Source organism: Phallusia mammillata, chromosome 4 (assembly GCF_965637545.1).
Source record: "Phallusia mammillata chromosome 4, kaPhaMamm4.hap1.1, whole genome shotgun sequence".
Taxonomy (NCBI): domain Eukaryota; kingdom Metazoa; phylum Chordata; class Ascidiacea; order Phlebobranchia; family Ascidiidae; genus Phallusia; species Phallusia mammillata.
The window spans coordinates 14,032,921-14,058,443 of record NC_137255.1 but is presented as its reverse complement, the minus strand read 5'-3'; the positions used below and the strand labels follow the sequence as shown (position 1 = coordinate 14,058,443).

The 25,523-nt window shown below is 37.9% G+C and overlaps 2 protein-coding genes across 3 annotated transcripts in view; both read left to right on the top strand.

Annotated features, from left to right (window-relative positions):
• Positions 1-4,982: 4,982 nt before the first annotated feature.
• On the top strand, positions 4,983-10,345 carry LOC145224499 (guanine deaminase-like). The gene is made up of 13 exons (XM_080091013.1): positions 4,983-5,472; positions 5,639-5,727; positions 5,838-6,003; positions 6,726-6,819; positions 6,893-6,995; positions 7,056-7,083; positions 7,297-7,404; positions 7,467-7,574; positions 8,828-8,925; positions 8,998-9,065; positions 9,125-9,221; positions 9,280-9,451; positions 9,711-10,345. Exons 1-13 carry the CDS (start codon positions 5,356-5,358, stop codon positions 9,807-9,809), a joined length of 1,347 nt encoding a protein of 448 aa, XP_079947139.1. The 5' UTR covers positions 4,983-5,355; the 3' UTR covers positions 9,810-10,345.
• A 5,825-nt stretch (positions 10,346-16,170) lies between these two features.
• LOC145222756 (uncharacterized) overlaps positions 16,171-25,523 on the top strand; it is a 29,114-nt gene continuing 19,761 nt past the window's right edge. Inside the window, exons 1-30 of one of the 2 annotated variants that reach the window (XM_080088949.1) lie at positions 16,171-16,490; positions 16,899-16,943; positions 17,199-17,415; positions 18,029-18,197; positions 18,268-18,423; positions 18,488-18,680; positions 18,767-18,907; positions 18,980-19,106; positions 19,557-19,722; positions 19,911-20,045; positions 20,498-20,695; positions 20,762-20,905; positions 21,040-21,199; positions 21,267-21,455; positions 21,661-21,785; positions 21,858-21,999; positions 22,065-22,254; positions 22,326-22,511; positions 22,571-22,682; positions 22,789-22,974; positions 23,046-23,181; positions 23,254-23,383; positions 23,458-23,594; positions 23,696-23,886; positions 23,994-24,191; positions 24,345-24,502; positions 24,574-24,775; positions 24,903-25,122; positions 25,232-25,334; positions 25,392-25,517. In XM_080088949.1, the coding sequence (XP_079945075.1) occupies positions 16,439-16,490; positions 16,899-16,943; positions 17,199-17,415; positions 18,029-18,197; positions 18,268-18,423; positions 18,488-18,680; positions 18,767-18,907; positions 18,980-19,106; positions 19,557-19,722; positions 19,911-20,045; positions 20,498-20,695; positions 20,762-20,905; positions 21,040-21,199; positions 21,267-21,455; positions 21,661-21,785; positions 21,858-21,999; positions 22,065-22,254; positions 22,326-22,511; positions 22,571-22,682; positions 22,789-22,974; positions 23,046-23,181; positions 23,254-23,383; positions 23,458-23,594; positions 23,696-23,886; positions 23,994-24,191; positions 24,345-24,502; positions 24,574-24,775; positions 24,903-25,122; positions 25,232-25,334; positions 25,392-25,517 (4,634 nt within the window). In that variant the 5' untranslated portion in view covers positions 16,171-16,438. The remainder of the gene's footprint in view (positions 16,491-16,898; positions 16,944-17,198; positions 17,416-18,028; positions 18,198-18,267; positions 18,424-18,487; positions 18,681-18,766; positions 18,908-18,979; positions 19,107-19,556; positions 19,723-19,910; positions 20,046-20,497; positions 20,696-20,761; positions 20,906-21,039; positions 21,200-21,266; positions 21,456-21,660; positions 21,786-21,857; positions 22,000-22,064; positions 22,255-22,325; positions 22,512-22,570; positions 22,683-22,788; positions 22,975-23,045; positions 23,182-23,253; positions 23,384-23,457; positions 23,595-23,695; positions 23,887-23,993; positions 24,192-24,344; positions 24,503-24,573; positions 24,776-24,902; positions 25,123-25,231; positions 25,335-25,391; positions 25,518-25,523) is intronic. The other variant, XM_080088948.1, reaches the window with a different exon arrangement.

Here is a 25,523-nt window from a genome sequence, read left to right as displayed (position 1 = left end):
GCATCTTGATTAATTTAAATTGAAAACATTAACTTTGCCTTGGAATGCTAGTTTATTCTCTTTGATTTAACGAAGACACATTCCCATTATGTGTAGTAAGCTAGGCTCCGACCCCGGGTTAATGGGGCGATCGCCCTCCCCCTAGAAACAATACCCGCCCTTGGTTTCATATTGGAACAGAACGAGACTGAACGACATTTTTTGTTCTGGGATATTTGCTAATTTCGTTTTTTCATGTCGCTAACAATATTGTTAACATCACACTTGAGTCGATCATACAATACTGTGCACACAGACTGGTCGTTTGTAAATGTAACGTTAGATAATAGCTTATTAAAGTTGGCTCACTTTTTGTGCGTCTAGTCCAGGGGTGCACAACCTTTTCGCTATGACGGCCGCATCGCAGATATTTATTTCACCAACGGTCGCCAATTGCCTGCTTGCTTGTGTTTTAAAATTACCGATGTAAAGAAATACTTATATTATACATATATATATATATACCATTTAATGACGCCTTAAATGCCTACATTAATTTCTATAACTTGATGCACAGACTGAGCTGAACAGTCTGACGATCAGTCTTAATTGTTTATGACGTCATAATCTATACTGTGATGCTTGCGGTATCTGTTTTTTTGTATTGTTTGCACACAATAGGCACAAAAAGGCTGACGCATATGGCTACTTGGCTGGTAATACTCTTCTTAGTTCTACAAAATCTGTTCAGAGCAGTTTAAAGATCAAAAACGTTGGCAAAAGAGTTTTTATTTACGTCACGGCCGCCAATCTACATATTTTAATGAACATGTTCACGGCCGCACAAACTCGTCTCTTCGGCCGCAGGTTGTGCACCCCTGGTCTAGTCGTACTCGGACAAATGGGACAACATGGTCAGCACGGTTTGGTGGTTGGCTGGAACAAAGTATTCCTTTTTCATTCTTTTATTGTTTTGTTTAAATTTCGTCGATCTTTTTTTGTTTACCTGATGCTTTTGTGGACATAACTACGTACTTGTCTTTGAATTGTTTATGTCAAACACAATTTTAACACTGCACTGTGTAGATTTTTAATCGGGCAAGGTACGAAAATAGTAACAGCCTGCTTGCTGCTGAATATTCCAGTTACAACGTTTTTACGCAATTCGTGCATAACTGCAACGCCTGTCGCGTCTCAGATTGTTGACATTGAAAAGCAAATAAAACCTGTTTCAGCAAATACAAATACAAATCTAGAACATGACATTCAAGTTAATCTCCCTAAGTGTGACCTGTTGGTCTGACAAGTACAACTCCCGCTAATTCTCTCATATTTAAAAGAGCTGTTTTAGACCTTAGACAGGGTACTAGGGTTTTATCCTTTGACATTCGGTGAGAAATAAACCAAAGACAGCGTTATCCATAAGTGTTTACCAACCTACTTTTCCTACGTTTGCCCCTGTGCTTCAATTAGTGTGTGGTGAGTTTACAACAATTGGATCAATCTTCGTTCATGTCACCTGATCACACTCAGTCTTCACAGTATGGTAGGTTAATTAGTACTTTGAATATAACTGATTACCAATTTTAATTTGAATGCTATTTTAAACTGTTTATGAAAACTATTTGTCCGCAAGGCTACTACCTACTAAAATCTGAGCTTTATAGCAGAAGTGCAAAACCTTTTCACAATCAAAGGTTGTTATTGCACCAACGGCCGCCAAGTACGTCTATGCTTTTGTTTATGAATTCATGATAAAATGAAATCTGATTTGTCTCATTATATCTCTCAGAATATTTTTTGCTTTATTCCTATTTCGAGATATTCTGTTTAAGAAATCTTCATCTATGGGCCTATTGCTACGAAATGTTGCCTATATTAATTCATTGTTTCCACATAATATGGGTGTTCCAAAAGTCTGACGCGTATGGCCACTGGGCAGTGGTGGGATTCAGCTGGTTTGCACCGATTCTATAGAACCGTCTCACAAAATTTTATGAGATCACCGAACCGGTTAGCATTACTGGTTACTGTCAGTGGACTTTTTACAACAGAACCGGCTAAAATATATGACTTTTGTGATAGAACCGTCTGACAAAAAATTTGCATCCCATCACTGCCACTGGGCCAGTACTATATACTGGTGATTCACCGAACCGGCCCTAAAATGTTCCGACCTAAACCTGACATATAATTTCGGCCTTGTTGATGCAGATAAACTCATTTATGACACTCAAAAATAACTTTTACACATAAGCTAAATAAAACTTGTTTCTAGACACTAGATTAGTTTACTCAAGTTTTTTGAAGTGGCAAAATTGAAAGTTTTAGACGTTTACTTAACAATTTTGAACAAAGTTTGGGCCGAAACCAAAACATCGACAAAAAATCATGTTCGGCCGAAAAGTTTAGGTCAACCGAAACTTCGGTGCATCAATATTTATATCTTCCAAACCCGATAAATCCATACAGACCAGATTTATGCCAAATGTGTACCAAAAAGTTATCAACCAATTTACTGTCGTCAGGTCGTATTTAAATACACATGTTCACGGCCGCATAAATTGGCTTTTGCAACCGCATCCGCCGGCTGCACCACTGCATTTTCATAGTGTGCTAAAAGGGCCTTGTGTCTCCCAAGTTTATGATCAAGTAATGGTGTATTGAAAGAAAATGATATAAGTTATGTGTTTTTTTTAACAAAAATAAAACATGTGTTTAAAAAATGGCATCGTTTTGCCAATGACTGCTTTTATTGTTCAAGTTATACTTGTTTCTGTATTGGCAGGCTGAATATTTTATGGTTTGACCAAATTTGTAATGTGACCAAGTGTTGCATTACGCGACAGCGAGTCCTGAAACCAATTTACGTAGTCATATATGACTCAACTATATCACGTACCGGAAAATCACAATGCGCTCATAGTGTTTACATTAATTTTCTGCTGCCGTGTGTTACGTAAGTTTTTGGTTTAAACATAAGTTGAGAACAGCTCTTACGTGAAGTATTTTGTCAAAAATGTTCGGTTTTTGAGAAATATGGCATATAACTAAGACAAAACGAATTAAAGTTGTGTGAAAAGACCTTTGTACAGTCTGATCTAATATTTCGTGCTTTTAGTCCGTGTTTCGGTAACCTTCTTCCGCACAATGCTATGTGTTCAAAGCTCCCGTTTACCACCTTTTATGGCACACAACTGGTACTTTTCTTTTGGCGCATATATTACGTTAAATGCAAACAGCATTTCACTCGCAGTTGTTCGAACTAGCGCATGAATGTGTAAGGTCACAAAGTGTTTGCATTTTATAAAACGTACGAAATAAAGAAAGGTTGAAAAGGTGGTACGAGACGGACTAATTCAGGCGTGCAAGTACAAGTGGGCGTTACAGATCAAAACAAGTCTATTTTGGTTGAAATACGAAGATAATGAGACGCTGTGCAGTAAAAGTTTCTCAAGGTTTGTAAACCAGGGTGGTATTTCCGAGCAAAAATTTCAACGTATAATGGTGGTCAAGTATTATTAATGTTTACGTTTATCAAACACTAAAAAACTTACAGGACAGAGAAAGAAATCAGGTTATTGAGTAGGTCTTCATGGTAGTATATGCCACGAATTTAAAATTATGTTTAGAGAGAAACTATCAGATTTAGGCGGAAAAAAGCTGGAGAGAAAAATGTAATTTCGGGAAATCTCTGTTTGACGCACACCTACGTTTATTCTCAGCATGAACAAACGTAATGACGTTTCATCTCGCCACAGATATAATCTTACGAGAGTAACCGAAATTCGTTAATTGCCTACATTACCTCAAGTTTTTACAAATAAATTTTTGCAAAACATTTTTTTCTGGGTGCATCATCCAAGAAGTTTCAGATTACCGTATCTCTTCATACTTTATGTATTTACTTTGTAATGTTTAAACTAACAACTAATGGCATATAATTGCAACTGTAATCCATATTCTTGTGCGTGGATTTTTTTGCTTTTAATCCTCTGCAGTATAAGGCCAATTGAAACAATTAAATGCTAACATTCTGTGGCCGGTCTTATTTCCTAAAAAGTTGGTTGTAATGCTCTTACTTCATGTCTGGCATTGTATTCAAACACTTGGCACGCACACGTAAACAGTAGGTAAATATGCCATGTTCAGGCATGCGTAAATGTTGGCCTAACATGGTCGAATGCAAATGTACCTGCACCTTTAAAGCCACTTCAATAATTTCAAGAATTACTGTGATAATCTGCTTCCTTTTTTTTATGTGCCTTGCATTCGGTCCATTCATTATTGGCAAGACATGCGTATTTACATGGATGAAACGTTTACCGCTTGTAAATATAGTCATCTATTATGTCACGTGTTTTACTGAATACCCGTGTTTTACTGAAATAAGTACTTACGTCGTACGTTTGTCTTGAAGGAGTAAGGGTTTTCAAAATGCAGTGACCGAATAATAATAATGAATGATGCCAAACGAAACAAACAAAACGTGATGTGTTGAAAACGTGATGACACAAGTTACATTGGAGCTTCCGTATGTGCGTGCGCAAAATTCCTGAAGGCTTTAATCTTTGATGACGTCAAACATTCGTTGTATGGCATGTTGTTACAAGTTAACAGCCCAAATAACCCCATATTTGGCATTTTTTGTGATTTTTCATAACTGATGGACGTAGGAACACTATATACGGATCTGTTCATAAGTTTAATGGTGAAAATAACGGCCCAAATAGACGTAAAAAGCGACATGCTTTATTGTGATGGACATACTTTTAAGACGATCCGGTCCTTTAAACAGCGTTATATTAGGTTTCTACGCAAAAATACCCTAATTGTCTTTCAATTCATGCTGATTAGTTGTTTCTCATCACGTGGATTGATCGTGCATCAAAAATCGCACAGAAAACAGTTAAATCGTAAACCTTTAAGTCCCAAAGGAAAATAATTTTGAGAACTACTGTATGTTTGCTCGTCAGACACTAAAATTGCGCACATTAAAAGTGTGTCTGAAAATTATTTACGAACACAGATTTTACGCCGCAATTCCGAATTTGTCCGGAAATTCCGGGTGTCTGGCAAACCCAACCTAGATGTAAACTCATCGATAAGATTAATATCTAGAAAGTGTCTGGTTTCTACCACATCACGCTACGTGTATGTGAACGAGAGTGGCCTGTGATTTTAGTGCTGCGGCGTGTGGTGTAAAGTAGGTCACACTTTTTGAGAGCGTGCATTTAACATCTCTGGAGTTCTTGGAATGGCCAAAAGTCAAATTTAAACCAAAAATATCCTACATTATGTGCAGATAAGATCTCTGGTACTTCTTTTTGAAAATTTTGTTTTAATTTTCTTCTGTTCTGTCCTATGTGATATAATATGGAAATAATGTCTAAAATTCGGTCCGTGTTTCACGGCCCTTTTGTGCACTCAACTGACGATGATTCACTATTGGTTGTCGAAGACGGTTTAATCGGGATTGACTCGCAAGGAAAGGTAAATCGAAGTTTGTTGTCGTAAAGTGGTTGCTAATACAATTTGCTGCAAGATTGATCATTGCCAAAGCCATTATTGTGTTGTTGGCTACTTTTAAAAAACAAGCATAGACGAAACATATATACGACATTTATATTGCGATATTTATTCAATTCAAAAATATTAGATTGCTTTCGTATCGGAAGGGTCAAAAATTGATGAAATGCTCACAAGACACCGTTTTGAAGAATCCGCAGTTAGAAAGCTGACGCACGGGTAAGAATTCATGTAATATTAACAAATCTACCATGACATGACTTTTGGCCGGTAAACCCATACTCTTGTTCTGGAACGTGTTTTCAGACATTTACATTTTCTGCTTGTAGTCAATTTCTTATGCCAGGAATGATAGATGGCCATATTCACGCTTCACAATATGCTTACATTGGAACTGGATCCGACTTGCCGCTATTGGATTGGCTGCAGGAATATACATTTCCAGCTGAAATGAAATACGAAGCTCTCACGTATGCCACAGACTACTATACCAGGGTTCGTATATGTTAAAATGGTTACTTTCAAATTGCACGAACACTTAAAAACGTATCATTTTATGTTATATATACCGAATATCATAACATATTATAGTTGTAATAGTGGCAATACTGCATAATAAAAGTTAACAACAATGTCCTTTCATAAATCTGTCGTTTCGACACGACACATAATAATATTGAACATGGAGAAAAAGGCTACATGTAAACAGAATATATCCAGTAAGTGTCTTGGTCATTTAATAACAAATCTCAACAGCAACAAAACAGTCAGAAAAAAGGAGAATAATGGCATGGCGTTAGCGGCTGTCGTATAAATTGCTTTGCATATTTAAAGAAAAAACAAAAACAAATGAAATTTAATAAAACTACATAACACATGTAAACAGGATATTTCACATGAAATAAATTACAATCCAACAAATCATACTTGTACTCAAGGTGCGGCGCCCTGACCGCATCTTTTCTCATTACGTATGCTCGAAAAATAACTAAATCAATGCAACATGTACTTCGAAACTATAGTAGCATAACACAATGCTGTACATTTCAGACTCTCCATAATAATACAACATCAATAAAACCGAATGTAGAATTGTTTACTTTGTACAGTAATTTCACAGATTACCAATTTTCTATTTGATGTTTGAGCATTAACTCAAAATGCTGTTTGATATTTTTACGACAAGTATTTAAATACAAGATTTATTTTGTTGACAGGTCGTGCGTCAAACGCTGAAAAATGGAACAACTACCGCTGCTTACTTTGCAACAATTCACACTGACGCAAGCCTTGAGCTTTGTCGGATAGCAGGTTATAATTATATATCACACAATGTAAAAAGTAGCTGAAAACCACGCGCTATTTCAAACAACTTGGTTTGTAGATTCCATTGGGCAACGTGTGTTTGTTGGCAAGGTGAACATGGACACTGCATTACATGAAACATACAAAGAAACTACTGAAGAATCATTGAAAGAAACAAAAAGGTATGTTGTGGGAGGTTTTAATGTTACACTGTGCTACACTAAAGTTTCGTATCTTTGCAGATTTTTGAAAGAACTGGGAAGTCGAAAGGTATCGTACATTTTTGCCCGGTTTTAACGGCGATAAATAAAAATGTAGGTTGAAACTGTCTGCTGTACGTCTACGTAGCCTTAGTTTCAAATGATAAAACTTACCATTCCAGCATCCCAAAGACGACTTTAAAATGATTCTAGTAGCACACAATTACAAGCAAATTTTGGCAATAAAACTTGTTCCATTATATTGCACTTTTCGGTTTAATAGTATCAACTGGTAAAACCGATCATAACACCGAGGTTTGCTCTTTCCACTACTCGTGATCTCATGAAGGAACTTGGGGACCTCGCAAAACGTTATAACGTGGCTGTGCAGGTAAACATCTGCACTATAATTTAGCATTGAAAAGGTTTACTATTGAAGTTTTACATCTTTAGACTCACATACAAGAAAATCACGAGGAAGTAAGAGCAGTAATGCAACACTTTCCTGAATATGAAACGTACACCGCCATTTACGATGATAATGGCCTTCTTACAAACCAGGTAATCTTACTGCGTTTCAGTTCATTTTTGCTCCCAAATCTCTCCGTTAAGCGCCCCATTAGATATTACCTATTGATATAAAATACAGGAACCTCTGTTCTTAAGCGTTTAATTGTGTCGGTCATACAATGTATTGAATTCAGCTAGTAAAGCTAATAGTCTGTAGTTTGATCTGGCGCTCGGTGCTTAATATATTTTGTCAGATGCAACATTTGGCAATCCAATATTAGGATTTCAAATACTGTACAATATTTTAGTGAACAGCAATCTTTGAAAAATAGTGAACATGGATGTGCTAAATCCGGCGAAGTATGTGAAATGCTCAATAACCTGTATCGCCGAGTTTGAAAATGTTTTATTTCAAGGACTTTGTTACGATATCAGTGTGGCCTCCAAATTGGTTTTCTTTGGCGTTACACTGCTAGGTCTATGGAAATTTAGATCCGTCACGGTTCTTTTGTTATTGTTCGTCATATGACTCTTATTCAGTTAAATTTAAATTAAAATGTACATTCATGGAAACGAGTTCGATTTCTTTGAAAACTGTAACCTGGGTCTGGTGCCTTAATTTTACATTGAAATAGAGCCCATGTAGGATAATAACATAAATCTTACGTGACTCCGATTAGAGGCCTGCAAATAAATGTTAAACAACCCACAAAGTTACATCGCGAATTACAGAAACATAAAAAAACTATCAGCGCAATAAAACACCTCGCCCCAATTACCACAAGCTACAATATCAAACCTCTGCTTCGCTGCAAGGAAAGCGCTTATTACAACGTATTAACAGCTTTTCAAGTGTGACGTAAGAAACGAAAATCACGTGAATTGTGTGACGCAAAAAAACGAAAATTGACAAAGAGTATGTGAAGACAAAAAACAATAAACGAAAGTGATGCTATCCTTGAGTTTTTCGTACTTCTGCAAAAAACGAAAATTGACAAAGAGTATGTGAAGACAAAAAACAATAAACGAAAGTGATGCTATCCTTGAGTTTTTCGTACTTCTGCAAATCGGATTTAATGGCCAAAATTCATGGTTACATAAACATATTTAGATGTTTTGCGACCGAAAGTAAATGGTATCAAAATCCAAACTTGAGTCACCACCCACTATTTGCGGACCCCTGCTTTAGAAAATCACCAATCTTTAACACTCTTTGAATAAACAGTACTATCAACGTTTCCGACATAAAATATATTCGACACGTAAACTGTTGCTTAAGTTTATGAAATATATTTGTTTCCCAGACTTTTCTTGCCCATGGAATATATTTGTCGGACGACGAGTTGGAGGTTGTGAAAAAGCGGGGATCATCAATTATCCATTGTCCAAACTCAAATCTATCGTAAGCAGGTTTTACATAGCGCTTGTTAATAATGTGTCAACATATATTTAACACACATCAATATGGCTGTAGAATCTTTAGCGGACTTTTGGACGTCAGAAACCTGTTGGACAAAAATGTCAAAGTTTGCCTCGGAACAGGTAAGTCCAGTAAAAAATCGCTTAAAAACACAAAGAACCTATAATTAAATTGCATTCAGATGTAGCCGGAGGCTATTCTGTGTCCATTTTGGACGCGATTCGACGTGCTTTACATGTTTCCAACACTCTTCGCATATTCAGAGGCGAGAGTTACAGGTAATTGCTGTTATGTTAAATGGTAGTTTGTGTTAGTCCATTGGAATTTGTTGCTTAGAGTAATCACCTACAAGGACGCCTTTCGCCTGGCGACACTAGATGGCGCTCGTGCACTGGGTCTTGGAGATGAGATCGGTAATTTTGAGGTCGGAAAAAGTTTTGATGCCCTCATAGTCGATGTTGGTGCCACTGGATCGCATATTCAATACGACTCAGAAACTCCAACAAAGGTTTGTGGCCACGGGAGCACTGACATTTTATAGGGTCAAATTGAAGTTTAGTAAAATTAGCAGGGAATGAAAGAATTCCAATATTATTTACACTATATATACAACACCAAACTGATACTGTTTTTCTGATGATATATAAATTCTTATGATCCATTCTTTAATTAGTGCAGTAAACAAACATATAAAAAAACACCAAATTTTTAAAAGGTTTAAAACTTAACTTAATACGCTAAAAACGCTACTGTGTTTTGGTTTGTAGGAGCTTGTGGAGAAGTTCATTTTTTGTGGAGACGACCGAAACATAAGCAGTGTGTACGTAAACGGAAGAAACTTGTCCGAGGAAACTCTGGCAAAGTAGTTAATTGCTGTTTGAGTTGTGGTGTTTCTTGTAGCAAATCTATGTCACCAAATTTGATGAACATTTGAACTCTTTTTTCAAACTTTTCACAAATACCACTTAATCTGCCCCAAAAAGTTCTAACTATTCACTAACTATCAATCTAAAATTTATTTTCAATATTTTAACAAACATTTTTATTTGCTTTTCAAAACCTCATGGCCTCTGAAACCTCACATAGAAAATTATGTGTGTTTGAATAACTTGCCTATTATGTAGCAACAACGTCTTGTATGTTGTGACAGTATTTTGTCTTTGGTGATGTGTGAATTTGGAACTAAATATGTGGCCACATAACAAGTTCGCTTAGAGTAATTAAGTGCCATAGTAACATTGTGTCGCCATTGTGGTTATTTAGTTTGATGTAAATTTAGTAGTTTCCTTTATTCTCTTCTTCAAATGCTTTGTTGCACTGTAAAGCACATCTTGACTGTACAAAATGAAAATTATTAATGCTTTTACTTAGATGTTCACAAAATAAAATAAATCCTAATGAAGTGTTAAATCTGAGATGGATGAGTTATAGCACAAGTCAGATATTCAACTTAGACTAATCAACTAATCTATAGTTACGGGAGCAACAAGTGTTCAGCATCGAACAACGACATTTTGACCACTCGTGTATGCGACCAGGGAATTAAATAATGTAAGATCAAAATCAGAAATAAGTCGGTTTTCAAAAACAAAAACCGGGGTTTTGCAAATGACCTGTAATGCTTGGCCCTTGACAAAACATTTTAATTAACAGATTTGGACACCTTTGCATATAATCAGGATTTTATGAGAGACATTTTTGCAGTTACCAACCAAGTAAATGTGCAATTCAACTTTGACTGCCCATCTATTTAATTAATACGCTTTTAGCACAGCCAAAGCTGGCAATAAAATTTAAGTAATTAAAAGCAAAGTGCGAAGTGTGACAGAGCATAAAACTGGTTTAGGTCAAACGCAAACCGGACAATGGAGAAGTTGCAAGACTGGAACGGTTATTGCCGGTATCCCGCAATGTACGTAATGCGATTTTGATAATCCGTCATCTAGTTGTGCAGGGAAGGACGCAGGGTTGTCAGTTAAATCGACGCTTTTTGCTTATGGTATGTGTAAATTTGAGCCCGAACCCGAAAGTACAAGCCCGAAACCCGGCCCGAGCCTGAATCGTTTTTGAGAAGAACGTTAGGTCAGAAAGTTTGATTGACAGGCCTATACATTAAAGCCTCAAAAAAGACCAAGACACCAAAAACAGTTAGATTTATTCAAAAAAATACCAACACAGAGTGAGAAGTCGTGCCCGAATCAGGCCCGTTTTTTTAAGAAACCTGGCCGAAAAAGCCCGGTCCGACTTACTACTCTGTGCGTATAAACGTGTACGTGGAAGAAATTTTTTTGTGTTCAACAAAAATTTTTGACTGCATTGTTTATGAGAACGCTGTAGTTTGTTTTTGATTTAAAGAACACAAAAAAAGAACACAACAAAACAAACTTCTGCAATGCAACAACTAGATGCAAGTTACAGTTTAGATACAGTTTACACAAAAACAGGTTCGGGATGTTTGTAAAGATTCGAAACCACTCGTTTGGTCGACTGCACCAAACTTACTTGTGATTTTCCAAGCCCCTACCTCAAACTGTTGCTAGCCCATGAAAAATACTTGATATTTTACCCCAAAACTAAGAATATCAAGATGGCTTTAGAAAATTCAACTTTTCGTGCGAAGATCGCGTAAAAAATCCTCTAAAAATTGAATTCATGGGGTATATACATTTCCAGACATTTCCAGGGATTAGTTTAGAAACTATAATGTAAGAACGTGTTCGCTTAAGTTTTATGGAGGGTAAAACTGCTGTTTATCCATGCGGCAACCGTGTGGTTTTCAACTTATGCGTATTGTCGGACATTTTATAAACCGCATGTGTCAGGCCGACAGCGCTTAATCGCTTTTGACTGTTCCTACGTTGACCCCCGAACGACCAGTACTTTTAGTTGATAAGCTGGTTTGCAGAAACCTGTGTGTACGTTTCACATGTCTAATGAGGTCAACTCGGGCCTTGATGTTGGATTTACACACTTTTCTGTCCAGGGTAAACTGCGTGAGATTCCGCTTCGATTGTAATGAAAGCACATTTCTTCATCTCCAGTAGTTGCGCAGGTTTTAAGAAGCGAACAAAACAACGAAAGTAAAGTTGTTGTTCCAACCAGCTTTTGTCATGGCCTTCGTTTATAATTTATTGATCTCTGCTAGTGTCGGGGTTTACGAGATAATAATTTTATAACTCTATTGATTTTACAGCCTTGTGTAAGGTTTGACGCACAATCAATGAAATACTGGCAATAACAAGTCTGCCGTCATTGATCAAACTAATGTATCGGTGTGTTATTGACAGCACTTGTTAGGCCAGTGGTTCCCAACCTATGGGTCGCGACCCAAAGTTCAACAGGGCTTACGGCAAGAATTTGCACAATGTGCGCCAAAATGTGCAGGTCGAAATGTGCGCACATTTTTCGAAAATGTGCAGGTGCCAAAATGTGCAGGTTAAAATGTGCGCACATTTTTCGAAAATGTGCAGGTGCCAAAATGTGCAGGTCAAAATGTGCAGGTGCCAAAATGTGCAGGTTAAAATATGCGCACATTTTTCGAAAATGTGCAGGTGCCAAAATGTGCAGGTCAAAATGTGCAGGTGCCAAAATGTGCAGGTCAAAATGTGCAGGTGCCAAAATGTGCAGGTCAAAATGTGCAGGTAAAAATGTGCAGGTGCCAAAATGTGCAGGTCAAAATGTGCAGGTGCCAAAATGTGCAGGTCAAAATGTGCAGGTCAAAATGTGCAGGTCAAAATGTGCAGGTCAAAATGTGCAGGTGCCAAAATTTCTCCCTTTCATACTAAAAAAGTCTTTCTGTCCCTTTCACACAAACAATTTTTTGTCCCAATTACATAATTATTATATATCTTTCCCTGCATTTTTATTTTAAATAGTGTTCTGTGCAAATCAATTAACTTATATAGGTATGTTATTTTTCTTGTTAAATGCAGTGGATTAAGTTTTTTAACTGAACAGAATATGACCCTTCAGGGCAAAAATAACTGAAAATACAATGTGGTTTCAAACAAATGCAGTGGTAAATAACTGATGCCTATATAAATGGTGAGAACTTATACTTTTGCATTGCACATCCATCATTTTTTTCATGACATCTCAGTATTATCCTTTTCTAAACCCGTTTTGTTACCATTGTACATATTTTTTACCAAAAATATAATACAGAATGCCCACAGCGGTCTCAAAAAAATATTTTCCCTATCCTAATATTCTTTCTGGCTGTTTCAGTCTCTTTATCTCTCTAATTGTTCACGCCAGATTTAGTTTGTTTATTTATTTGCAATCCCACATGAAACATACACCTTTTTCGTTCATAATGGCAATCATCTAGTTTCTGTATATTAGTCAGGAAACAATTACAAATTTTGCAAAAGCATCTAATGATATTTTGGTGTATTATGATATTCCTACAGTAGGTCTTTTTAGCCATCTGGTCCACACAATAGCAAGTCAGAAGCAATAACATGAATGTTTTAGCAAACTTAAAATTAGGGCATCACATCAAGTATTTGTGTGGGTTTCAAAACTAACCTAATTAAATACCCATATACCAAGTTATGTCATGTAAATGAGCCTCAAACAAATAAAAAATGTCAAACATTAAGTTGGGCAACTGTGTGGTTGTCCTTTTCTTTTTGAATGTTGTCATTTGAGTTTCTTCCAAAGACACATATATAGTCCTTTTGTCAATTGTGCAGTATAACCCAAAGGATGGAAAACTTTCTAATAATTCATTTGTTTCATTGAATAAAAATCACTGGACAGCTGGGTCTTTGACTTGGTTTTGAGTTTAATAACAGTATACTCATATGGTAGTCCAGCAACTTCTAGAATTTCACATATGTCTTTTTTGGAAACTCTGTGAGGATCAGTGTAACTTTTGCAATGCAGTAAAAATCTAGCTTGTTGGCTGGCCGTAAACATCCTGTCAGGCATTTACGCACTTTGTAAAAGTTGCAGTAACTCATAAAAGGATAAGCGAGACCTCCAGACTTTGGCTCCACTAAAGAAATCAGCTGGCCCTGTGGTCGCATGGTTGACAACATGCTGACAATTTTGATAACTTCCGTAAACTAGTTTTTTGCCTTGAAAAAACATATCCTCATAAATACTCTGTTGTGTCTAACTCTTTGTTACTTATCATAGCAATTTGACTTGTGTTTTCTGCACCAGTTTCCTTGGTGGTTATGATGTCTAGCAATTGTTTTGGTGCCTTGAATTTTTCTTCAAATAAACTTAATTTTTTATTCACAAAATTTACCCTTTGTTGACAGTTTAAAATGAGTAACTTTGGAAAAAAACATGATCTTTGTTCAAGCTTGACCTTTCGTCTGTCCAGAGTTCCTGGTCGAGGCCAAAGTCGTTGAACATCAGTTCAAAGATACAGCCAGTTAGGAAAGTTCTATTTTTACCAGACTTTAAATCAATTAGTAATAAACTTTATGCACCCTTTAATATGTTAGGTAAAATCACTTCAAAGCGTTTAAAGAAGTACTAAAAAGATAAAACGTACATTAAATACTCTCCAACAGCACAATCACAACCACGTAGTAACATTATACAGGGTAGATGCATAAATCTGACCATACAAGCCCAGCTTTGTCATTTGCTTGCTCTTAAAGCACCAAACTCAATGCAAGCATCCGACAAGCGTGTAGTGTTAATCAAGCGTGACGGAAACAATAGCTGGACTGTCATATGAGTATACTATTGTCTAATTGTAAAATCTATAGAAGCTGGGCAGGCTACAAGCTAACAGGCCTTAAATTAAAAACAATAAAGTCAAACCGATTGAGGTGACGATCGTGTACATATCTAGTCTGAAAAACAGTGTTTCCTATTTCCTGAATGCTAGATAATTTCACGCTTTGCCATATCTAACAAACACAACATGCATTTTTACAAGTTTCTCTTAAATCCGATTTTAATTTATAGGTCATAACTTATAACTAATATTTTTGGCACAATTTATGACCACAACAATAGTTTGACGTTAAATATCAATACTTCATTTGAGCGACTGCACATTTTGGCACCTGCACATTATGACTTGCACATTTCGGCACCTGCACATTTTCACCTGCACATTTTGGCACCTGCACATTTTGACCTGCACATTTTGGCACCTGCACATTTTCAAAAAATGTGCGCACATTTTGACCTGCACATTTTGGCACCTGCACATTTTCAAAAAATGTGCGCACATTTTGACCTGCACATTTTGGCACCTGCACATTTTCGAAAAATGTGCGCACATTTCGACCTGCACATTTTCGAGCACATTGTGCAAAAAACGCTCGCATGCCCGTCTCCCAAAGTTGGGTCGCCTGAACATTCTGTTGGGTCGCTTGTTTTAGTGACAACTACAGCATCTACTTTTTGACGCCTCGTAGCGTTACTTTTATATTACCCAGGGCTTTAAATTGTTGCCCAATAATAACTTCATCACAACTTTTCGTTGTGTGGTTAAAACTGTTTGTGACGTCATAAAGTGATGTGTTAGCTCACAGTAGAGCGTTGTCTGACAAATAATGCCTCGATTCAGCTCCAAGTTCGGAATAAATGGAAATGTTTGGTCGTAAAAAACAACAGCGTTTGTTCGTTGTAAGGTTATTGATTTGCTAAACTGGCGTAGTAATTTTCAAAAAACTTTCCTATCTTACAGACAAACATACAACTAAAATAGCATGTGCATGGGTCGCGAGAAACCACAAAACTAAATTTTGGTAAGTATTTGTGTCGCGTTAAAAAAAGGTTGGGAACCACTGTGTTAGGCCATCCTAATATTTTTAATGTGATTGGACTTGAAAAACACATTTTTGTTGATAAACAATCCTGTTGGCCTGCTTTACTTATGTGAAAACAACCTAAAAAATGTACCAATACAAAAAACAGTGTGTTTTAACCTTTTTGTGTCAACGTGGTAAAGAAGTAGGTTTATATTTATGCAAATACAATTGTAGTTACAAAACGGTATATTTACTTGCTTAATTTAAATGTTCAGAAAACGAGTCGACTCTGTTCGCAAATATTGCCTAAAAATAGACTTACTGTTCGCATAAAAAACAACACATAAAATACATAAATGTCAACTAAAATTGCCAAAAAATACGGGACTAGCAAGTGGAAATTTTTTGTTGTGCAGTGACTACAAATACAGGTCACATAGGAACGTTTCTTTGTTTTATTATGCGCCGCGTGCGAGGCCTGTTTTCACCACCTTTCTTTATTTTACAAGCTCGCATTTTTTCTCCTCCATCCCGCCTTTATAAAGCCGTCGATTGGTTGCAAGGAGCAAAGGAGCATTGTGAGACGACAAGACGCTCTGCGTAATTGTCTGATAAGGTAGTGGAACGTTTTCACTGGATGTCGATGTACAAACTTGATTTACCAAGATATTGGATGACCGTTGAATGTTGAATTATTCTTCAATGATAAAAAGTATACTGTGAAGCAAGCAATTTCCCCAAGGGAACAAACAACTGAAGTCACAAACATGGAATTCTGGACGTTGGTCCTATTTTCGCTAGTGGCGAATGGATTTTCAAGTAAGTCGTGATTTTAGTCCCAGTTCGTGATTTAGCAGTTTTGTCTTATCTTATCAGAATAGGCAATTACTTTTGTGCAGATGTTTGTTGTGTTTACTAAGATTGCAGATGCGAAGAAAAATGACTTTGGTGCAGACAATTTATTATTGTTCGGAAACATGAGGTTAAATCCGTGGCACAAGGATTGATTTCGTACCAATCGTTGTCAGAATCTAGAGTTGTTTTGTAAACTATTTAGATTTAACAATGTATCGTATAAACAAAAATAAACGAGTTAAGGTAACTGACTATTTGTGTGCATTGTAGAATATGCACCGACTAAAAACATAAATCGAGAAAACTGTACTATCCACAAAGTTGCGAAAACAATAAGCGACCCGTTTAAAGTTTCAGTAAAATTTGTTTCAGGGAGAATCGACAAAGATTCAGTGACATGCCCTCTCACTTGTTCAGGTAAGAAGTTTAAAACAATCTGTGTCTACATAAATTTCGTCAAAAGTTGTAAAATAAAAAATGTACGGTAAACCGACAACAAACGAAGTGCATAAAATTATTATAGTAAGTCGGTCTTTTCATGCAACCAAGTTTGTGTTTTTTACTCGAGGTTAAACATTATTAATAATAATAGACTCTTCGAAACTCATTTCCATAAAAAGGCGCAATGTCTCGTAACGAATGTTTCGCTAAAAATGTCATGTTTATTCCCAGGCCCTGGTGTGTTGGGATATTCTACTGGTAAAACCTACATGTACCAGTATGAAGCCCTTGCAATAAGCAGAGTGAGTGGAACCGCGGATCAACAAACTGGCAACGCCGGATTCAGCTCACATGTCGCTGTCCAGGTGCTGGGAACATGTCACTTCGTGGTTAATTTCGAAAACATCCAAAGTTCATCCCTATCCACTGGAAGCACCGAAATGTTGAGGTAAATACTTTTTGTTGATTGGTCGTTCCCATTTTTCGAGGCTCCGAAAAACGAACCCGTTTAACCCGGTTTGGAGGACCGGGATTTCAATACGAAAACATGTTTTCCGCAAATAGGTTGTTTTGCAAGAGGTGTACCCCTGGTTTGTACTAAATGAAATGGTCCACTTTGGGTCCAGTTGGTCAGGTAAACACATTCTGACCGAAAACAACTCACACAAAAAAACACCTCTTGACATGTTTAACTGTTAAAAGTCTTTTTGATTAACGTCTTTTCTGGCGGTGAAGAAATGGGCGTGTTGTTTTCGCCTTCGACTCTAATGACCGGCAGATGTCCGGGTGTGACCTTTAGACCGGGCAAGTCGGACTTCGCTCCCAACACAATGGCTGCTTGTAACATGGCGCTGTTATGTCCGGTCTCTGCTTGTCGTTTCCATTTCCCAACTAGGCCACTCACGCTGTGCCAGACAAAGCCAAGACCTGCTTGGGATTATTTCACCCAACATGCAAATAGGCTCGAACACAAATAAATCCAAGTCATTCAAAGTTGTATAAATCCTTTATAAACTATACTTATCATTTTGATGGAATTTAACGTTATGTTTTATTGACAGTGAATCTTTGACGAAATATCCCCTACACCTGAGTTGGCAAGATGGGAAAATAGAAGAACTTTGCTCACATGACAATGAAGATGCCGCCACCTTAAACATTAAACGTGGATTTTTGTCGGCGATGCAAAACACGATTAAAAACAATCCAGCTGCTACAGAATCGTACGAAGTAAGCAAGTTTGATAACAATGAGCCACATGTAGACAGTTTTGTATTTAACATATTTTCCAATATTTCAGACTGATGTCACTGGTAATTGTCTGACGAGCTACACGATGGAATCTGGACCCGGTGCTGCTAACACTGTGAGAAAAATCAGAGATTTAAATATGTGCACCGGCGAAAGGACCAGATACCACACGTCAATGCTCTTCGCCAAATACCAGGCAGATTCGGTAAGATTTAGTTAGATGCCTAATGCAAAGCCGCTTGTAAGGAGCAACTCGTTACGTTTTGTAGCAAAGAAAATCACTCCTCAAGTCCACGCAAGACTGCAACCAAACATGGACACAGGAAGGTGTACTTTCCCGTTCTGACTGTACGGAGAAACATGTATTTAGACCCTTTTCATATCGATCGAAGGGAGCTGAAAGCGTGGTGACACAGAATCTCGAATTGTTAAACGTTCGTGAAAGCGAAGTTACTACTAAAGGTCAGTAATATTTTCCATTAGGTTTGCGTGCATTTTATTTCAATACATATTTAGTTTGAGATTATTGGGTTTGATTTCTCTTCCAGTGTTAAACGAGGATGATGTCCGTCGTACAACACTAAGTTTTGAAGAAGTTGCAAGCGAAGATCAGATATCTGAAAATACCGACATTTTGACCAATGCCCTTGAAGAGATGTGTGACTTGATCTCTCCAAATTCTCCATCTGGTACATTTATTTTCAGCAACAAGTGGTAATTTTCAAACACAGACAAATTAAAATGTTTTCTACTTTTACCAGACTTAATGCCAGCGGGATACATCAAAGTTGTTGCAGCGATGAAGGGTCTAACCCAATCAGGACTTCGCAACGTTTGGGACGCGGTCGTCGCCGGCTCTGTTTGTTCTTCTTACCAAGACAAGATTAGGTAAGTGCAAGATTTGCTTGTGCTGATCCCAGTTATTTACTCACTTACAAGTACTTGTCGTGTCTCATCTGCGCGAACACGTTATTGTTTCGACGCGACTAATTACGATTTTTATGACCCGCCCCAGGTCGTGGTGTAGTGTGGCATCTGCACTGCGGTGGGTCATCAGGCAATTTGGTTTATAGGGCGGTAATGAATGATAAAGATCTTTGCGCTATCTAAATTATATGTCCAATTGTAAATACCCATCATTACGGAAATATTATTTGAAACACAACAAAACCCGTTTAGCTCCTTGACTTGACAATATATGTAACCACCTCTTTTTGACTTCAATAGAAATGCCGATTTAAATCAGTATTTCAATAATTGACCCATTTGCTTTCTTCTACAAAAAACGATATGCTTGCCTTGCATTAACAGTTACTAATCGTTTGGTTATCATTGCAGACAACTGTTCGTGGATTCGCTTTCGATGTGCGACAAGGAATCTTGTGTGCAGTTGATTGTCGAGTTGATCTCCTCCCACAATGTCGACGAAGCGCAGAAATCATCTTGGATGAGTTCGATGTCTTTTATTGCCCAACCAACACATGAAATGATAACCGCTATGATCGTGAGCTTTTTTCATATTTTGTGATTATGAGTTTTAATTCGGCGATAATCAGCCAATTTAGAAAATCCGTTTTCCAAGCAAAGTGTTCTTAAAAAATATACCGGTAGTACTGAAACGGGAACAAAACACGCCATTTTTGTGCCCCAATTAAGCTTCGAAATGTATATTGAACTATTCTATTATTGCAGCCGTTGATCCAAGGGGCGGAGCAGTCTAAACCAGAGCCGTACCTTACCTTGGGATCTCTTGTTTATCGATTCTGTAAGAACAACCCGCGATGCGAACGTACAGGAGCTGTGCAAGAAGCGATCGCCGCCCTGCAGGTGAGTTTTGTTTATGTTGTAATAGCGGACTGTTTACCTTGCGTTGGCGACAGTTGTATATCTCGGGTTTCTGCTGTTCTATTGTGCGGCACGTCAATCACGGAACAGCGGTGATTAGATTCAAACGGATCTACCTTGTCTCCGGGGCACGAACAGAGCTGCTCTGTTAATCACCTTGAGTGCGACGTCAAAAACACGTTGTGATGGGACAAAGGGCGCAGCAGGAGACTTGGGTTTAATTCCGGATTAAATTTCTTTACAACAACTCTTTTAAAAACATACTTATCTTGCCAGTTGATGTAAAATTGCACTACATGGTTGTTTTTGTACTGCAATCGATTTCGGTATCCCCTGATTACTTTTCTCAAAATGCACCGTTTATATGAGATAAAGCAGTCTTCGCTTGCTAAATTTGAGAAAAAACATTCTTTACCGCCACATGTCTTTTCTAGCAACCTTTGGGAACCAACTGTCACACAACGAACGAGATGGAAAAACGCAAAATTATCTTGTCTCTTCGGGCTTTGGGAAATGCGGGTTTCAGCACAGCAGTTCCAACTCTCCATGCTTGCATTCTGGAATTGAGAAACTCACCGGCCATTCGCTTAGCAGCCATGAATGCTTTCCGACGCCTCACCTGCCAGGCAGACGTAAGTTGAATTGAACATCGCCAACACAAAAATAATGGAAAAAGTTAACAAAAAATATGTCGGCAGCGATCTGCGATGAAACAAGTATTAGGAGATTCTCAGGAAGACTCGGAAATACGAATTGCGGCGTACAGCGCTATGATGAGATGCCCATCAGCAGATTTCATTCGTTATGTCTTCCTATTGATGCAAAATGAAGAAGTCAATCAGGTTGGTTGAAACAAGAACATTTTAAAAATTCCAACAGTATAATTAGAAATAGGCAATTGCTTAAAATAAAGTTTTTCGTAAAAAATACTGACCAATGTATTCTATTTGTTAAAATATGTTGAACTAACTTTCAGGTTGGCTCGTACATATGGAATCACGTGATGGAAGTAAAGTCGTCCTCTGACCCACTGAAAGGATACTTGCGTGCGTTGTTCATGAACAGCAATTTGACGGACAAGTTCAGTAAGGACAAACGGAAGTATTCGTCCTTTTACGAGAATTCGCTTTTCTCAGGTATTTTTGACTTGAGTCTTTGTGGTAAACACAAAAAACATACCTCTAACTTTGTTTTGATGATTAGAAACATTGAATATCGGTGCTGCACTTGATGGGGATCTGGTGTGGTCAACAAAATCGTTCATCCCCAGAAGTGCAAGACTCAATCTAACTGTTGATTTGTTTGGCGGAGCTTTCAACTTGTTGGAAGTCGGAGGCAGAGTGCAGGGAGTCGAACGTGCTTTAGAAAAAGTTATCGGACCAGCCGCTCAAGGTAAATGTCATGTTGGTATTTAAATGGTCATAAGTGTTCAGAAAAACAAGTTTGATGTGATTTAAATAAAGCTGACTTAAATTACACATGATAAGAATATTTTTTCCTTTCTCGTACAGACTCATTTTGACTGCATTAAACACCTTTTATCTTAAATTGCAAACATAGATCGGTTCAAGTGTTGACTGAACCTTTTTTGCTTTAGAAAATTCCTTCTTGGCAACAGTTCTTGGAATCGACAAAACCAATTCACGAAAGAAACGTGAAGCTGTCACAAAATACGACGGAAAATTAGAGGAAATAAAAACCAGACAAAATGATTTGACTAAGGTGTGTAGACGTTTCAGCTTGGATCATTAAATCGTTATGGTTTCAATTTTAACGTGATTTTTGTGTTTTCAGGAGGATGATCCTTCAGCATCGATTTTCATGCGCATGTTCGGCAATGAAATGGTATTTGAACAGTTTGGTGAAGAAATCACTGAACAGGCCGATGCTGGTTCTTGGTTCGGTGGCCTGAAAACTTTATTCAATCTCGCCACTGGTAAGTAAACATCGTCCATTTACGAATTACTCCAACTCTTGTTTTCAACGCTTGATTATTTTCAGGCGCTGAATACTCAATGCAACATAGTCGTATGTTGTTGGATAGCAGTGTAACGGTCCCAACTGTCGCTGGTTTTCCACTAACACTTAAAGTATCTGGGGCATCGACAATGGACGTTGCATTTGGAGGGCAGATTGACTTGAACAAGATTTTGTTTCAAGGCTTCCACGTTGGTGGCTACGTCCAACCGAGGTAGGTATTTCCTAAACAACAGTTGATCGTTACTCCACTTCACGTGAAACGGGGTTTCTTCTAAATTACAGAGGTACTGTAGAGATAAAGGCAAGTATGTCAACCGACATCGGAGTGGCTTCTAGATCAGGTATTGACCTACAAACTACACTTACCACCTCAATGGACGTCAACGGAACTGTGTCACTAACCGACGGAGAGAACTTCCGCGTAAAAATTGACGTCCCGCAAGAACGCATGGACGTTGTAAACTTTAGGTTTGTTGTGAGCAAAATTAAAAAGTAGGCAAACACGTCAAGATTTTGTTCTTGTTTAGATCCCAGATCTTTATAATACAAGACCAGGATCGCACATCGTTGGTTCCAACCACAACAATTAACACAGCCAACTGGTGCACAGAGACGGGAAGTCAGCTATTAGGAATACAGGTACAAATAATTTTTCGCATTTGAATCCCAAATTTGCTGTTTTCTGTTTATGAAATTTAAACACATACAGCGAGTATTTAAGTCATAAAATGTACCAACTCTGCAGGTTTGCACCGAGTCTTCGAGTCCAAGCTACTCGAATAACGCCGATGATGAGCGACCGTTCTTTCCTCTTGCTGGACCTGTCGACTACAAATTCGAAATCCGCAAAACTGATCCGACTTTAAGCTATTACCTGCTGGAAACAAGATACAACTGGCAATCTGCAGGCCCTTCGTCCATACCTGATGAGGTAAAACACACATTCATATATTTTGCTGTGTGTAAACTTCCAACTGGTTTTATTACATCTGATCCATGCAGGTAACTGCTCGGTTCTTCATCGGCACTCCCGGGTCCCAAGTTGATAGGAGCAGAGAATTAAATCTCGCATTTACTTCTACTGCGGACGATTTTAATATCAGACTATCGACAGTAGATCGTTCTTTGCAACTGCAAGGTTTGTAAATTTTAAAATGTCCGTCTGAATTTGTTCTGTTCTTCTATTAGCTAACCCGATTTGAAATTTTAGCCAACAAACACAATCAAGAAACAGAGAAGAGGGCTGGCATCGTTGTGACTATTGATGAAATGCAGACGTATTCAGCCGACGCAAGTCTTTTGTATGAGACATCCAGAACTGGTGGACACATTTGGAATGGGTAGGAAATTGTGCATAAGAAACGGTAGATATTGTGCATAAAGATAAATTTACAATATATTTTTGTTAAAACAGAAATGCGAAAGTTATCACACCATTGTTGAGAGATGCTCCACCCACAGCAAGTGGTTCGTTTGCCTACTCAGAGGGAAGACAAATGGAAGGTCGTATGGAAGTAACGAATGTTCTTACACAACCTATTGTATTACAAGGTAAGCCAAATATCAAAATTCGGAATTGTCATTAACCATAGTTGTTGAAAAAGTTTGTATTAATTACTACATTTCATGTCTAACGTTACAACGTTATGCAGCTGACGCGGAGAAAACTGTGGAAAACGACCGCGTTTCCTACAACGGAAACGGTCTGGTCCAACTGCCTGGTTTTGGTAACATGGATGGACAAGTACGAAGCTCACGAAGGAATGGTCGAGATCGCACACACTTAACAATAAACTACTCCCTGTTTGGGCTGGAACAACAAACAGTAACCCTTTCTCACAAGGTAACGTTTAAGAGCTTTTCAGGGCAGATTTACAAAATATTTTTTACTCACATCTGATTTTCTCAATTTATTCAATCAAACTAAATTGGCATCTCATCTTGATGCAGTTCACTGATCAGTCAAGCGAGGATGAAAGTCAGTGGAGCGTATCAACAGATGCTGCCTTCTCGCAATTTCCTTCCCTTAACCATAAGATCCAACTTGAACACAGCTCATCGGGTGAACAACTAGATTCATCACTGGCAATTAACTACGGTGCACAATACGACAAAAAGTCAAACACCAGAAAGTTGGCTATCAAACAGGTGGGTGCATGCTGCTCTATTATCTAATTTTAAGCAAGTTCTTCTGTGTTTGTAGTTTGTGATTTACAAGTAGCTTGCAACCTTTGTATTAGGTCTTCACCAGCGGTTCCTAAAATTGTCATGTCGGCTTAAACCTACTTAAACTTTGCACAGGTCTTGACCAATCTTTCCGATGAGGTAAAAGCCAACTTAGAAGGATTGTGGAGTTTGTCGATTCCGGAATATGACGTTTCCTACAGGGCGACACTGCGTCACCTGTTCGACTGGACAACTGACCAAAACAAGATGGCCGCTCTTAGTGGTTCTTTTAGGTAAACAAAGCGTTTTTTATACTTCTGCAAAACGTTTATTTTCAATTTCATTCATATCATTTGTTATGTAGCAATTCGGAAAACTCGAATCCGCTTCTGTTTGACCTTTTTGCTTCGGACGAATCCACTCAGCGTAAGACAAAACTGGAAGGTCAAGTTAAAGTCACAACTCCATGGGGTACACTGTCTGCTTTGCAGCGACTGAATACCGTCCAATCCGGAAAACTCATGTCGTTTGGAAATTACGCTATTGGTCAAGCCAGTGGACTACAGGTATATGCCTTTTTGTTGCGCTTGTTTAAATAAAAAAGTATAATTGTGTGCTATGATAAAAACTTTGTAAATATTTAATCATTATAATCGTGTATTTAAAGTTGTTTGAATATTTGTTACTGTTTAGATTCAAATGGTGAGCAACATCACCACAATGGATCGCCAACGTGGATTTTCTATGCATCTCTACCGCCCTCAGGCTGTTGTGGAAGTGTCTCGTGAAAGGACTTTAAAGTACGATTTGAGTTTTATTCAACCTCTGCCAGCTGCTGAAGACCTCTTCCTCTTTTCGTCGGACTGGACAACCGACTCCGAATGGGTCCCAGAAAACGATTTTACTGTAACAGGTATTCTATCAAAGTTATCCTTTTTTGAAGTTGAGTTTAAGTACGCCTGTTTCTTAAATAGTTCTATAAATTATGATTACACCCGCTATAAATCTGCCTTTCCAAATAGGAGTAACGACTTTAAAGAGCTTATGGAACGATCAATTGGATGTGACTACTACAATCAACCAACAGACCACAGGAGTAATGCCAGACATACTGCTTGTCAAAAGGTATGCAAATGAAAAATAATGTTCCTTTTCCAGGTTTAAACGTTTTATATTGTTTAGGTTCAATTTCACTCTTCTGCATCCTGCGAAAGAAATGCGATTTTTCGGTGAAACGGTGAACGAGAAGTCTACTTCGAACAATGCATTTGAAAATACTCATTTGTTTGGTCGAAACTTCACTACCAGGTAAGA